The sequence below is a fragment of the Rattus norvegicus genome, chromosome 8 (genome assembly GCF_021556685.1).
Source record: "Rattus norvegicus strain SHRSP/BbbUtx chromosome 8, alternate assembly SHRSP_T2T, whole genome shotgun sequence".
Lineage (NCBI taxonomy): Eukaryota > Metazoa > Chordata > Mammalia > Rodentia > Muridae > Rattus > Rattus norvegicus.
In genome coordinates, this window is record NC_141541.1 from 71,662,039 (window position 1) to 71,675,467 (window position 13,429).

General features: G+C 43.1%; 1 protein-coding gene and 1 long non-coding RNA gene across 14 annotated transcripts in view; one reads left to right on the forward strand and one right to left on the reverse strand.

Annotated features, from left to right (window-relative positions):
- Positions 1–13,429, reverse strand: part of Iqch (IQ motif containing H) — a 195,928-nt gene that overhangs the window by 60,162 nt on the left and 122,337 nt on the right. For all 12 annotated transcript variants that reach the window (XM_087561124.1, XM_087561125.1, XM_087561131.1 and 9 more), the window contains 2 exons: positions 5,441–5,561; positions 2,582–2,868 (listed from right to left, as the gene is read on the reverse strand). In XM_087561124.1, coding sequence (XP_087417250.1) covers positions 2,582–2,868; positions 5,441–5,561 — 408 coding nt within the window. The remainder of the gene's footprint in view (positions 1–2,581; positions 2,869–5,440; positions 5,562–13,429) is intronic.
- Positions 1–13,429, forward strand: part of LOC102547003 (uncharacterized) — a 44,309-nt gene that overhangs the window by 23,708 nt on the left and 7,172 nt on the right. The window contains exons 5-6 of one of the 2 annotated variants that reach the window (XR_015627776.1): positions 2,661–2,844; positions 5,798–6,432. This is a non-coding gene — a long non-coding RNA (uncharacterized LOC102547003). The remainder of the gene's footprint in view (positions 1–2,660; positions 2,845–5,797; positions 6,433–13,429) is intronic. The other variant, XR_015627775.1, reaches the window with a different exon arrangement.

Here is a 13,429-nt window from a genome sequence, read left to right on the forward strand (position 1 = left end):
ATTTAGAAATAGTTATAGATATATGTGCATATGTGTGAGAGGACACAAATGACAATCTAGGAGAAAGTATTTGTAACATGTAGATTGAAGAATGAGCTCTTTATATAGTAAGAGATTCTACAAATCAACATTTTCATAACTCAGTTTAAAGGGGACAAAAACCATGACCAGACAATTATTTTTATGACCTGACAATTAAATGGAGATGGGTAGAAAGACTGATAGACATGAGAAGATGTTTATTATCAGTAATAAATACTGCTTGAAATGAGATAGCTATTATCTGCTAAGTGTGTAAAAGTCAAGAGGCTGAGACCATGTCCTTCTCCTCACTGGTACCCAGGGAATGCTTGTCAGAACACCCCGGTGCTGCTTCAGGTGACATCACTTGCGAAATGGCTGCATCTGTAAATTATGCACAGAGAAGATTCTTCCTTTGCTAACAGAGATGGTGATCACTGGGAACTTACTGTAGCACCCATCACCATATATTTAAGTATTAATAAGGGACAAACAGATTCATTCCATAATATGATAAAATCAGAGAATGTTTGGTTTATATAAACCTGTTTCATTCATCTATGGATGTTTGAGCGCCTCTAAACACCCGACGACACCTTCCTGACTGCACTAAAAGGTGCTCACTCACCCAGTAAAGATTCAGTGAACTTTGTTGACCCAATGCAGAGATACTGCTTAGCAAATAATAGGGAACACAAGGAGACATAGGGAGCTGTTGTTTACAGGTGAAGACATATAATCAGATGAACGCATGAACAAGTTTAAATTGCCACTGAGATAATAAGTGATAGGAATAGATAAGGATCTGAGACCCCAAACAGGGAATTCGTTATTGCCAGGGAAGTCAGGAAGGGCTTCTCCTAGCAAGTGTGACCCGTGCTGAAATAGTATTGGTAGGAAAAGGGGTTAACTCAGAAGAAAAAAGCAAGGGTCAAGAACTGTAACTTCAGTATCTAGGATGCCAAGACAGGAGGATGAAGTTTGATGCCAGCCTGGGGCTACATAGTGAGACCCTGATTAGAGAGAGAGTATTTTGGGCTGAGGGCAGCATACTTCTGGTAGAGAGGGGCTTAATGAACAAGAGAGATTGAGGGAAGCTCTGTGGGTGGATTAGATTTTTAAAAAGTTCTGAGATATGAGAGAAGGCTGATCAGATGTACAGGACTAGTTTGGGGTATCTTTATCAGAAGCCCATATAGGTGGTAAGCATTGTGTGTGGAGGAGATCCTTCTGTGTGCAAATCTTCCTACATCAGACTCAGATCAAAACTCTTGATGAGCTGTGCTCATGCTTCCCTCTCTCTCCCACCCCAGGGACCAAGGCTTCATCCTTCTTCCTCAGGACAGATGCTCGTGAAGGCACAGGTCCCCTGTCCTCACCGCCACCCTTCCCTGATGCTCTAGTCTTTCACAGTGGCTGTGCTTTTTAGCCTTCCTCCCTAGGGAGGTTCCTGCCTGCCTTTTAGTCTGTCCTTTTCTCTCAGTCTTGTGGGTTTGGCAACAGAATGTAAACCTAGTGGAGGCAAATGAGAACCATTACTGAACAAACCCCAAACTGCCCAAAACATAAACTCTGGCTTTGAAACCACCATCTGACTCAACTAGCAAACAAAACTGAACAACGAATATGTACAACCCCTGCAGTTTATTTATTCTACAGTGGTGGATGACAGCGGATATGGAGAGAGGCAAACTGCAAAGCCACTTCAACCTTTAGCCAGAGGTCTAGACACTCAACATGAAAAACAGAGAGGCTCATTTTTAAAAAAAAAGTGAGCCCCTTAAAGTATTAAATTTAAACATTAACATTCTAGAGGAAAAGAAAGCAAAAAAAACCCTTTAAAATGATTCATAGAAAAAATTAGATACCAGAGCGTCCACTTGAACAATATCATACATGTAATCTTGAATAAAAGCATATGATAGAATATGTACTATTACATATATAATACATGCTACACATGTTGTATGCACATATCATAAATGTATAATTATAACATCATGTATAATATATAATCTCAAGGATAGTTGAACACGGAGTGGACTTACACATCATCTCTGGTTCTCCATGCACACTGGAAGTGTGCAGATGTATAAATTATCAGCCCCAATTCTAAGATGGAAGGTCCCACCCATTCACAAGGAGGAAGAGGCGGGGCGTGCTCAGCCTGAGGTACCCAGGACTGGTGCTCCTGATGTCATTTTATCTTTGAAGGGGAGAGAGGGCATATGAGAGTTGACTGCGTGGTTACTCAGACATTTTTGTTTCTGAAATAGTCTCCCAATAGCAGAATGGACAGAAAGGAGAGGGTGGCCTAACTAACAGAGCTAGGTCGGATGAGTTTCCATCATTTAAACTTCTACCTTGCACGACTGATGTAGTGTTGGCCCTGTATTTATAGACAGAGAGCCTGGCCTCTTTTAGGTTAGCATGGATGGCACAGATGCGTATTTATGGTTGGCTCCTCCGGACACAGTGAGTACTGGATGCTCTCTGGTACTGTCTGTTGCATGGGTGTGGAGGGTATTTTAGGGTCACACATGCCAACTATTCAACTTACCTGCTGCTCTAAGGTGCTTGGATCAATAAAAGTCACCAGATCTATAGAAAAATAACCAACCACATCTTTCTCTTTGCAGATATTTCCAATTCGGAGGCACAAAGAATTGAGAACTTGGGGATCCACTGAAGTCTGAGGCATGGTGGTACCAGAAGAAATAAAGGGGCCATCAGCATGAAACTGGTCCCCCATTGACAGCACTCTGACTTCTCCGTCAGGCTCTATCAACATGTCTACGGTGAGGTTGGTGATGCTGTCTGCAGGTGGGTATGCTTCAATGATGCCACCTGGTTGGAAAACGTGGAGTGGGTGAAAGGATACCGTCAGGGAATGCTATGCTTACCAGTAGAAAGAAATGGTTTTGGCTCTAGCAAGAGGACTTGGACTCTTGCTTGTCATATCCTGGGAAACTTCGGGCAAGTACTTCAACGTTTGGTCTGCTTTTCCTTATTTATTAAATGGGAGCATAATATCAACCTTGCCAAGCTTTGGTGAAGTTTAAGAAACTGAGTCTATGGTATTTAGCCTGGTACTTGGACCAGGGGAGGGCTCAATGAACAGTAAGTAGTCTTGATAATGATCATAATTACAATACCTTATGTATGCCATACTTAGAACTCATTACATTAATAAATAATCGAAGGATTATGGTCAAAGCCCTCAGAGGGAATTAATTCCCCAACGTCCACTGTTTCTATCCTAATAACCAGTATGTTTTTTCTGTTTAATATTATTGCTTTCCTAAGGTTTAATAGGTGTGGGCTTTTAATAAACATAGAAAACACTGGCCATCATGCTGGCTACAGGATTCCCATAGAAAGTTAAATGCAGGGACTGGGGAGTAAATGCAGGTTCTGTTAATAAAGTTCTTGCCACAAAATCACGAGGACTTGAGTTAATCCCCAGCACCCATATAAACATGAGTGCGGTGATGTGTGCCTGTGACCCCAGTGCTGGAGAGGAGAGACAGGAGGGCCCTTGAGGCTAATGCAGCTGAGTCAGCAAGTCTCTCTCTCTCTCTCTCTCTCTCTCTCTCTCTCTCTCTCTCTCTCTCACACACACACACACACACACACACACACACACACACACACACACAAAGTTGGAAAGCAATCCAGGAAGCACTCAGCATCATCTCTGGCCTCCACATGCATGGCATGCACAGGTACCCCCAACATACATGCACACACAGAGAAAGTGAACAAGCACCAGGACTTGCTGCTTTACCTAAGTAATAGGTGGGCAGTGATTTCTGCTCATCTTTACAAACCATACTTGAAGCAATAGCATATACACTTAAATTCTGAGATTTTAGCAGTTCTCAAAGGCAGTCATATAAGAGACACTTTTGTCCAACATCTGTGAGTTTGATAAGGGTAGTCCTAATATATGTTAAATTTCAAAAGGAAAATGATTTTTTGAGGGGTTCATATCCAACCTTTACTTTGTTGGGTTTGTTCAAGATGTTCTTCAAATGAGGTCTGTTATGGTGTTTGGCAACTGAATGCCAGTCGTTGAGATTTAATAAGAGGAACGCAACCAAACAGAAACAAGCAATCTAGTGAGTCTCTATGGTTCAGTTAACTTGGTGGCTTTTGCCTGTAACTTAGGATAATTCATCAGAATCCTTTGTGATTTGCAAGATCACTTGAGGTACCATGTTGGTTTGAGTCAGAAATGAATATTTCACTAATATGGCATCTGCCACACTCTTCCCGGCCGATGCATTCACCAGGCAATAGGCCTTTCTGACAAACCCCTGTCACATGAAGGGCTGAGTCATACTGCTGAGCCGAGTCACTGGCTTTGGCCAAGACTCCTACAGAAACAGGGATAGCCTTTACGGGACCTTCTATGTCTCAGTAGATTATCTGGGGTGATCTAATCTTTTGTTCCTTAGGTTCCCTGTGGTTTAGTAGGGTTATAGTGGTAACCACCCATGATAATGATAAGAGGATGAATAAGTTATTGAGTATCTGCTTAGGATGATGTTGGCATATAACACCTACTGTGCGCTCAGTATCCCACTGCTGTGCTATTATTGTGTTGCTGTTATTAGAGGATAGCACTATCAGTTTACCATTATATATCAAAGTTAATGTACTATCATCATCACTTGACAGCAGCAAGTAGATGTGATAAGCAGCGTGAAGCAATGTGTGCTTTCCGCTGCAACCTCCTGGTGAAGGAAAGCCTTTGCCTAGATGTATCCTTATGTGGCACCCCAGAGGCCTCTGGGACTGCAGATATGCTTTATTTGTTGTGTTCATCTCCTCACTTATCACTGACCTCCCAAGGCCATTAGAAATGAGCCTGAGGAAGGAGGAGAAAGGAGAAAACAATGGAGTTCACTTTTATTCCTAAAATGTAGAGGAATCTGCTTGGAAATGCTACCTTTCTGAGCTACGCCATTCTGCTCTCCTAGAACACGGGAGAAGACTGGATTTAGTAAAGGCCTTTTGTCATCGGTCTGTGATAGAAACTTTCCCATTTATTTTCTTGAATTTTCCTAACAACCATATGCAAGGATACTGGATCTCTGAGGACTGTTCGAGGTCACTGATGTAGTTCAGATGGAAGGCCTCTCTCTGTTCAAGACAAGTCTGGGTATGGGAAATGCCCCGATCCTGACTTCTGCATGGCATGCTTGGTACCCTCACTTTCTGTTTACTTAAGAGGCTTGGTACAAAGTAAATATTTAGTCAGTGCTTAAAAAGAACAAAGTCAGCAGTAGAAGCATTTTCTACACCAACAATGGTGATTTAGAGTATTTGAGTTGGCCCTGGCTTGACCCAGAACTAGAACCTAACTAAGCTTGTGCACACTGATCCTCCATAGGAACTTTACAGTCTTATTTACCTTGAGTGAGAAACATGTGGAGGAATTTTCTCCATGTCGGGAACTGTTTCTCATTGACTAGCTGTACGTGCTGTGCTAAAACGCCCGCCAGCTCCTCGGAGATCTTCATCAGAGCTGACTCCTGCAGAAACAAATTAAATAGAACCACAAGCAATTTTACTACAGAAATGAAAACTGCTTGTGGAGTGATTAAAAACCAGGCCTCCAACAGGCAAAAAAAATGTGGTTACTGTTTACCCAGAGCCAGAAAGCCATTTTGAAATTGTTCTTTTTTTTTCTAGACATTTCACTTTTCATATTTCCAAGTGATTCCCCATCCCCAAAATTAATACTAATTGTGCATATTGTCTCCAAAAGGCACCTTGTGATGGTCACCGGGAACCCACGCTTCAGACCTACCACAGCCTGACCTGCAGTGTCCTCTGCACTCTGTGAACTTCAGTCTTTCTTTGATGCTGCCATCTCTTTCGTCCGTGCCCACTGTGCTGACAGACAGCTGACTCCAACAGCTTTGACAAGAAAGCCCAAACTCTCGACTGAAACTGTAAAGGTGGGATTTGAAGTGGCGGGACAAGTTCTAGAGTCAGCCTTGTGCAACCTGAAATGCTGCAAACCACAGTGTCTCATGGAGGCTTAGATTTTTCAAAGACCCACTTTAATAAGGTTCTTAAATGCTTCAACCTCCCTGATAGCTCAGGGATCAAAGGTAGAGGAGGAAGATGGCTAATAGGAAAAGAGGGACGTGGATCTCTTTAGAAGTAGTTCTTTGAGGTGATTCCAATCTTCATTGTCAGAAGTCCAGTCCATTTGAATCAGTAGCAGCAGCCTGATCCAGAGGAAACTGAGAGGCTTTGCCGGTCAGCATGGATTCCTTGGTGCATTTCTCTCCACTAAGTTATGACAAGTGAATATCAAGGAAGGAAGCAAGGTGAACCAATGAATAATGTTATCAGGGAAGACCAGAGTCAGTGAAGGCCAATGAAGACCACAAGGTGAGCCAATGACAGAATATCATCCACTGTCTGTTGGGTTATACGTATACCCTTTCTAAGCATTGTGTGTCCTCGTAAGCATCTGCTCCAGCAAAAACATCACATGCCCTTTCACCAGACAGCTTCCAGAAAAGCATCACACGACACAACCAAGTCTCCAAAGAAACCAGGAATTCCCACTTCAGTCACCTGTCTAGCTATATGGGTCCCTACCTCTATCATTGTTGATATGATCCAGAGACAACAGAGTAAAAACCAGTAGGAAGCTCTCGTCAATAGGAAGTCAATCTTTTTATATAAAAGGTATGGCTTGCTGTGACAATTTCTTTTCTATCCTGTTATAATGCTCTTAAGACTCACTAAACTTTTCAAATAGAAGCCACAGTTGAGACATTGTTTCTGCCAGGCACAGGGCAGGGCACTGCATTCAAGCACTTTGGTGGTGAGTATCCATGTCCTGATGCAGAGCAGGGACAAGCAGAGCTCTAGCTTGCTTTGGGGTCCCAGTCAAACTCTGAACTTCAGAGTGAATACTGAGTCATTGGTAAGAATCAGCCCTAGGGGTGGGGCTGATAGGAATCCTAGAAATCATCTGCACACTCCTTTCCCCAATTTCCCTAACATTATAAAGCAGTTGTCCTCTATCCTCTGCCGTCTTCCAACTCCTTGAAACATCTAGTTGATTCTGGTTGAATGCCCACTGAAAATCCAGAAAAAAAAAGGCAATAATCTTAGAGTATATAATAGACAAGTCCAAATAATCTGAATTATTTCATAACTACCCAGAAACTCCTGTGGGTTAAGTGTCTTAGTCAGCCTCAGTAAATTGATTAATAATACAAAACAAAAATGCACCAAGAAGCAGAGTGGGCTGGCCTAACCCAGAGTGATTTGCCAGCACAAGGTTCAGAGTCTTGCTAGAAAGGGCTAGAGAAGCTCTGGCTTCTCTACTGCTCATGCAGTAGACCTCTGCCTTGCCATGTGAAAAAAGGAGACTGTCAAAGCAATGGGTATTGGCCCAGCCCATCCATACCCTGGACACTCTGCATGTTTTCTCCCATTGTTACTGTAAATATCCTGGCGGTGTTGAAGCTTCGTGTGGAAATCATGAGCGAGCAGCCACAGCATGAGGAGCCCCTCTGCTCTCTGAATAGTGCCCTTTCTCTAGTCTCACATTGTTTTAGTTCACTTCTGCTCCATGGAGGAAGACTGTCTCTAAATGGAGGGCAGTGAAGCCTAACTTTAGATTCTGCCTTTTTCTGGAAAACTGAATGCCAGAGAAAAGAATCCCATAACCCAAACCCCTCTCAGGAAAGTGGAGACTTCTTTCTGTTCAGTCCCTTCCTTTTGAAGGGAACTGTCTGCTCCGTTCCATCCTGTATATTCATTTAAGTAACTGTACTCGAGGAAAACGATTATGCACCACAGGGCTATTTTGCAAAGGAAACAGTGAAGGAACAAAGGAAAGCCTTGTAGCTTAATTTAGAAACTCCATCAGCTTGAGAAGCAGGTGCCAGCTCTTCAGCAGGACACTCTACAAGACTGTGCATGAGTATGACACACAGGTATAGGCTTGACATGAGGAAGCTCGTTACTTTGTATGCTAACCTACAAAACAAACACATAAACAACAGCCTCTGTGATATGCCTGGCCTCTACTACTGTAGTCTTGCCTCCCTCAGACTTCCTTTGTCATCCTCCCTAGCTCACTTCTCCTTATTCTTTCTTCTTCCCAGAAGCCTCCTCCCCCTGCTGTAGACAGGTGTCTTCCCCCACCACCCTGCATATCCTCTAGCTCCTAAGTAACAAAGATACTAGCTTTGAGACCAAACTTCCCATGCCCAGGAGAAGAAGGCTTCATGTTTGCACAGTGAATTATGACAGCAGTGAACTAAGGAGATGGTCTTGAATAGCTGAAGTTACAGAATAACAGAAGATGGGAATTCTAGGTAGATTCCCTCCATATTGCCAAGAAATCACCTGAAGGGCCAGCTACCTTAGAAGCACCAATTCTACTTGGGTATATTTTACAGAATTCCCAGCCTCTAAAGGCTTCAGAAAGATAAATGAGGTGAAATATATGGAGTGTCACATCAGTTGCAACATATTACATGAGGGTCAGAAATTAACTTACAAGGCTTCTGGACATGGTGCCAGGCTGCCACTGCACCTTCTGCTTACAAAGGGAGCCATTCTGCCACAATGTCTAGCATTTGCACTCTGCACAAAACCACAGCAAGAAGGTAGATATCCAGAAGGAAACCTTTCTACAGGGACCTGAAGGAAGCTTTGTGTCTCATCATGAGAACTACAGGACTGAAGGAAGGCACTTGCAGGGTGGCATTCAGCGGGGGATGCTGGGGCACTTAGAGGCAGCTTGAAAACATGATTAGCTTTCTAAGTAATAATAGAGGTCTGAGAGTAATATTAACTATCTATTTCTAAAGGGCTGCATAAGTCTTAAATAAATACCTTACCATCTTCAGCTTAGTGCCGATGAAGAGAGACTTGTTCTCTTGCCTCTACAAAATAAAAACTATAACAATGGTGGTGATCAATTGGGAGCTGCAGCTCACACATTCAAGTAAGGGAGGGTGTGCACAACACATATATGTCTATCACATGTCTGTCTTTCTGTTATCCTAAGCCAGGAACAGAAGTATATGTTTACAAACTTACAGTGTAGAATTAGGGAGTAATGACAAGGTAATGGTGACCAATTCAGCATTTCCCAGAGCCTGTCATCTACACTGCACAGGTCACTTAGGGCCAGTTGCTCTGAGGTGTGGGAGGGAAGATATATTCCTTGTGAATCATAAATGATAGAAAATTACACTTTATTTTTTAAAAATTTCAGGATGGGACTGGCTCTAGGAATGCCCTCTAGAGCTCGTGGCTAGAGGGCATTTCTTACTCCTCAGCCCATCTTTGTCATTGCATAGACTGACTTGCTCATTTATCGTTCAGCACCCAGAACTGTCTCTCCAAGCTCTCAGTAATAGTGATGATCTGGGAATGTCTAAGGCATCCTCAGAAGGCATTTGACTTCTGCTGGTCTAACTGACATGAACTAGAGACTCTCTTCTCTGATGCATGCATCTTATTTCTTGGCTTTCTCTATTTCTGTCAAGGAAATGTGAATTTGAAGGAACAGATATGTTGAATGAGAGAAATGCAAGGTATATGAGGGGAGCCACCAAGTACCTTAATACTGCCCTCAGTGGCCAAAGATACTTACAACTGTAGAGAGTTAATTTTCCCACCCAAGCAAATTTCTAGTGGTCTCTCTCTCTCTCTCTCTCTCTCTCTCTCTCTCTCTCTCTCTCTCTCTCTCTCTCTGTGTGTGTGTGTGTGTGTGTGTGTGTGTGTGTGTGTAGCATGGGGAAGAAGAAAGAAGGATACAAATTAGAGTACTGGTCTTACCAAAACTTGTATTTCATTTTTGTAGTTCTTGGCTGAACTGCTAGTACTTTACATTAAGTAAAATAACTTCTTCATTAATCAGATATTGCTTGATAATGTTCAAGAGAAAACCAAAGAAGCATATCTTAATCTTTGGATTAAGACAGGGTGTAAGGCACCATCACAGATCTGCCTAGATAGTTCTGCTTCATAGGCATTTCTGATAATTCTGAAAGGAGGCCTGGACAGTCAGAGGGAGGATGGAGACCTGATAAACTAGGATTACCACTAAGACCGTAGTTTAAGGGGACTGTGGACTGCTTAGGACAAATGCCTCGTGTAACAGCTGAGTGCACAGCAAGGCTGCAGGAGCTATGTAGCTTCTGAGCTGTGGGTGAATACTCTCTATGTCCCTGCCTTGTTCAGACAGAGACGTGGGATGTGGCAAGAACAGTGATAGCATTGGAACTGGCTGGTGACCCAGAGGTGGACAGAAACAGCATCCCACTGTTTTTATAAAACTGTTATGCTTACTTTAAAGGTAAGATAATAGCGTTCACTCACTGAAAGTTACCATGCTATAGCCATGTGCCGGGGTGTCCTACATTAACCATCGTACAGCTGCCGTCTCGAGAAGCTCTACTTCATGCCATACAGCTAGGAAGTAGCAGAACTTGGGGTTAAACCCAGTTGCTACCAGTGCACTGTAGTAGAGTGGGATCTGTGCCTGAAACTGCCATCAGGGAGTCTAACACTCTGGTCGCATTAGATCAACTACAGCTGCAAGGCTACATATGGAAAAATGTAGAACAGATATCTGTTGTTGTGTGCCCCCTCTTTCAGATTATGGTACTATCACTTCCTTTCAAAATGGTTCTTCTCTGTCCCTTGCTATGGAAGATTGATGGAGGGAATTCCACCCTCACCTTCTTGTTGGTGCAGTTCAGGGATGTGACCCAGTCACTTTCTCGGAAACACCTACTAGGGCCTCTGGAAAGAAAGTGTGCGCTCTTCCGAGTTGCTACCTGATGAGATGTTCTCTTTTTCTATTGCCTGAACCAAGAACAAATTCTGGAAGCTACTGGCAGCCATCTTGCAATGCAGAAAACAGCCAGCCTTAGGAAGGAAGCAGCCTTACACATAGTTCAAAAAAGAGATGGAAAACTGTGTGTGGGTCCTTAGTGACATTACTGAGCCACCATCTGGAGCCAGTTTCTCTTTACAGGAAAAGCCATTTAAGTTGAGGTTCTGTTACTTGAAGCTTAAACATTTTAAATGGATATAACAAAGGGCGGGCCAAAGCGCGCCCTCACAATCCTCAGCGGAAGGTGTAAGCCCGCAGATGCTCTGATCACTCTGCATGGTGATTACTTTCATGAAGTCGCCCTCACTCCTTCCCACCAAGATCATTAGGAACAGTCCCTGTTTAGGGTACAAAAATATGTTGAAAGGATGAAGAAAAAAATGAAAGTGTCTCCAACAAGTCGGAAACTACTTCCCATACCTACTTAAAGTTTAAGGGCAGCTTTACTACTCTGTATTTAATTGTTAATGGAGAATTTAAAAATCAAAAATGCCAAGTTTGTCTTCGATGAGATGGAAAATTATGCTGCAGTAGAAGGTAACATAATGTAAAACAGCCAGCTTTACCAAAGCACACAAATGTTTTTGGTATGTAAAATTGCTTTGTAAAATATTTGCTCCATCTGCTAAAAGCGGCAAAGACAATTTTCCCTTGATAGCTAATGGCCCATTTCGGGTGTGTGGCAAGTGATTCGCTGCAGTGGCAGCTCTCATTAAACAGAATGTTGAAAACGCGGTATATAATTCCATACTTATGTAGCATTATCCACTCACTGCTTCTTGAGGAGTCTGTCCCTCATTATCTAGGCCTCTACCTTGCACGACGCGCAGGCCTAGCAGTTGATTCGACTTGAGAAGCATTTTGTCCAACTGAGGCACATATGTTGTACTTCCATTCCAAAGCACAGCACGACTGCTTCACTGCAACCACAACCGCCAAGACGTGCATTCCCTCTCCACTTTGCAAGGCTGACTGCTGTTTCTCTTTCCCTCACCACAGGGGGTGGAGCTTCCTCCTTCCTTCCTTCCTTCCTTCCTTCCTTCCTTCCTTCCTTCCTTTTTCTCTAAGCTTGTCCTGTCGCCCTGTCGCACTGCATGCTGGGAGGTTTCAATAGATAAAGATTAAGTGCTTCTAGAAATTCTTAATTGAACTTTGCACACAAAAGGAGGGGAAAACTCATACAAGCCTGACAAACGCTGCCCCCGCTTCCTGGTCTATCTGTGATTTCTCTCCTTAAAAGAGTTGCTTACATTACACCCGAAATTACTTCAACATCTGCTGAAGGAACGATTAGAAATAAATACAGTAATCCAGCGTGGCTTAAAAAGAGAAGACATTCATGCTTGGGGAGTGAGACTGAAAAGTAGTTACTGCAGCAAATGGCGGGGGAGAGACAAAGATTCCTACCATTGGAAAACTGTTTTCAAGGAAATTATGCTGAAGTGTAAGAATGACAGCCAGTAAATACATGACTGTTTTAAAGATTATACAGTGTGTTAAAGTGGAAATCATGCGCTGTTTAAATCAACCGTAAGTAGAAGTAGCCATAATCTAGTAGTATGCTACTGGAAATAGGTTTCTTCCTGTCCATGGAGAGAAATGGGACATGCAGAGAAATACCTGGTTAGGAGGACCTGGATGATGATGGATGCTCTCTAATTGCAGACTGAAGACAAAAGAAAACACACATTCCCTTTGGACTTGATTCTCGTTCAAGTCATGGGGAAGACTAAGTTCCAGGAATGAAACTGAGAGATTATCAAGAGAGTTTTATATTTTATTCTGTACACAAGGGATGGGCAAGCAGCATTGTTTCTCCATCAAGAGAAGAGAGGGACCTTTTCTAATGTTTCCACACATCGGACACATGGAGTCGGGACGATGTAGCAGCATTGCAAATTGATTGTTTTCTTTCCACAGACAATGCACAGGACTAGACCAGTGAGTCCCACAGTGAGGGTTTGTCTTGAGTCTGGCTCAGTTACAGCGAGTCCTAGACTTCTCAAGGGCACCCCTGGTTCACCAAGGGGCACCAAGGACAGATGACCACATGGCACTGTGGCTGTTAGAGAGTAAAGCTCACTTTGAATCTACTCCAAAAGCCTAAGCCTGCTCTGTGACCTTCAGCAGAGCAGACGTTTCCGAAAGGACTCCAGCGGGACCTTCCTGGATGTGAAAACACTAACCAATTCTCGTTCCTCTTATCTTCTGCTTTATTCCTTCCTTCCATGCAGTTATTGTGAAAAACTGGCAGTTAAATTCAATTGATTCAAATTTTTCTGGATCCATATGGCCGCCAACCCTGGAGCTGAAGCGGCGGCGGCGCCTCTCCGCTGTTTTCAAGCATTTGCCTCTCCTCCAGTCCCCAGATGGTGGGAGTAACATTTAAACCTCCTTTTCTCTGCCTTGTACAATAGACCTTGGCACCATTTCAACTGTTTACTCCGGTAATTAACAGCTCTGATACCACAACAATTACAACTCCTCCACTCTCCACAATAATGCTATGAA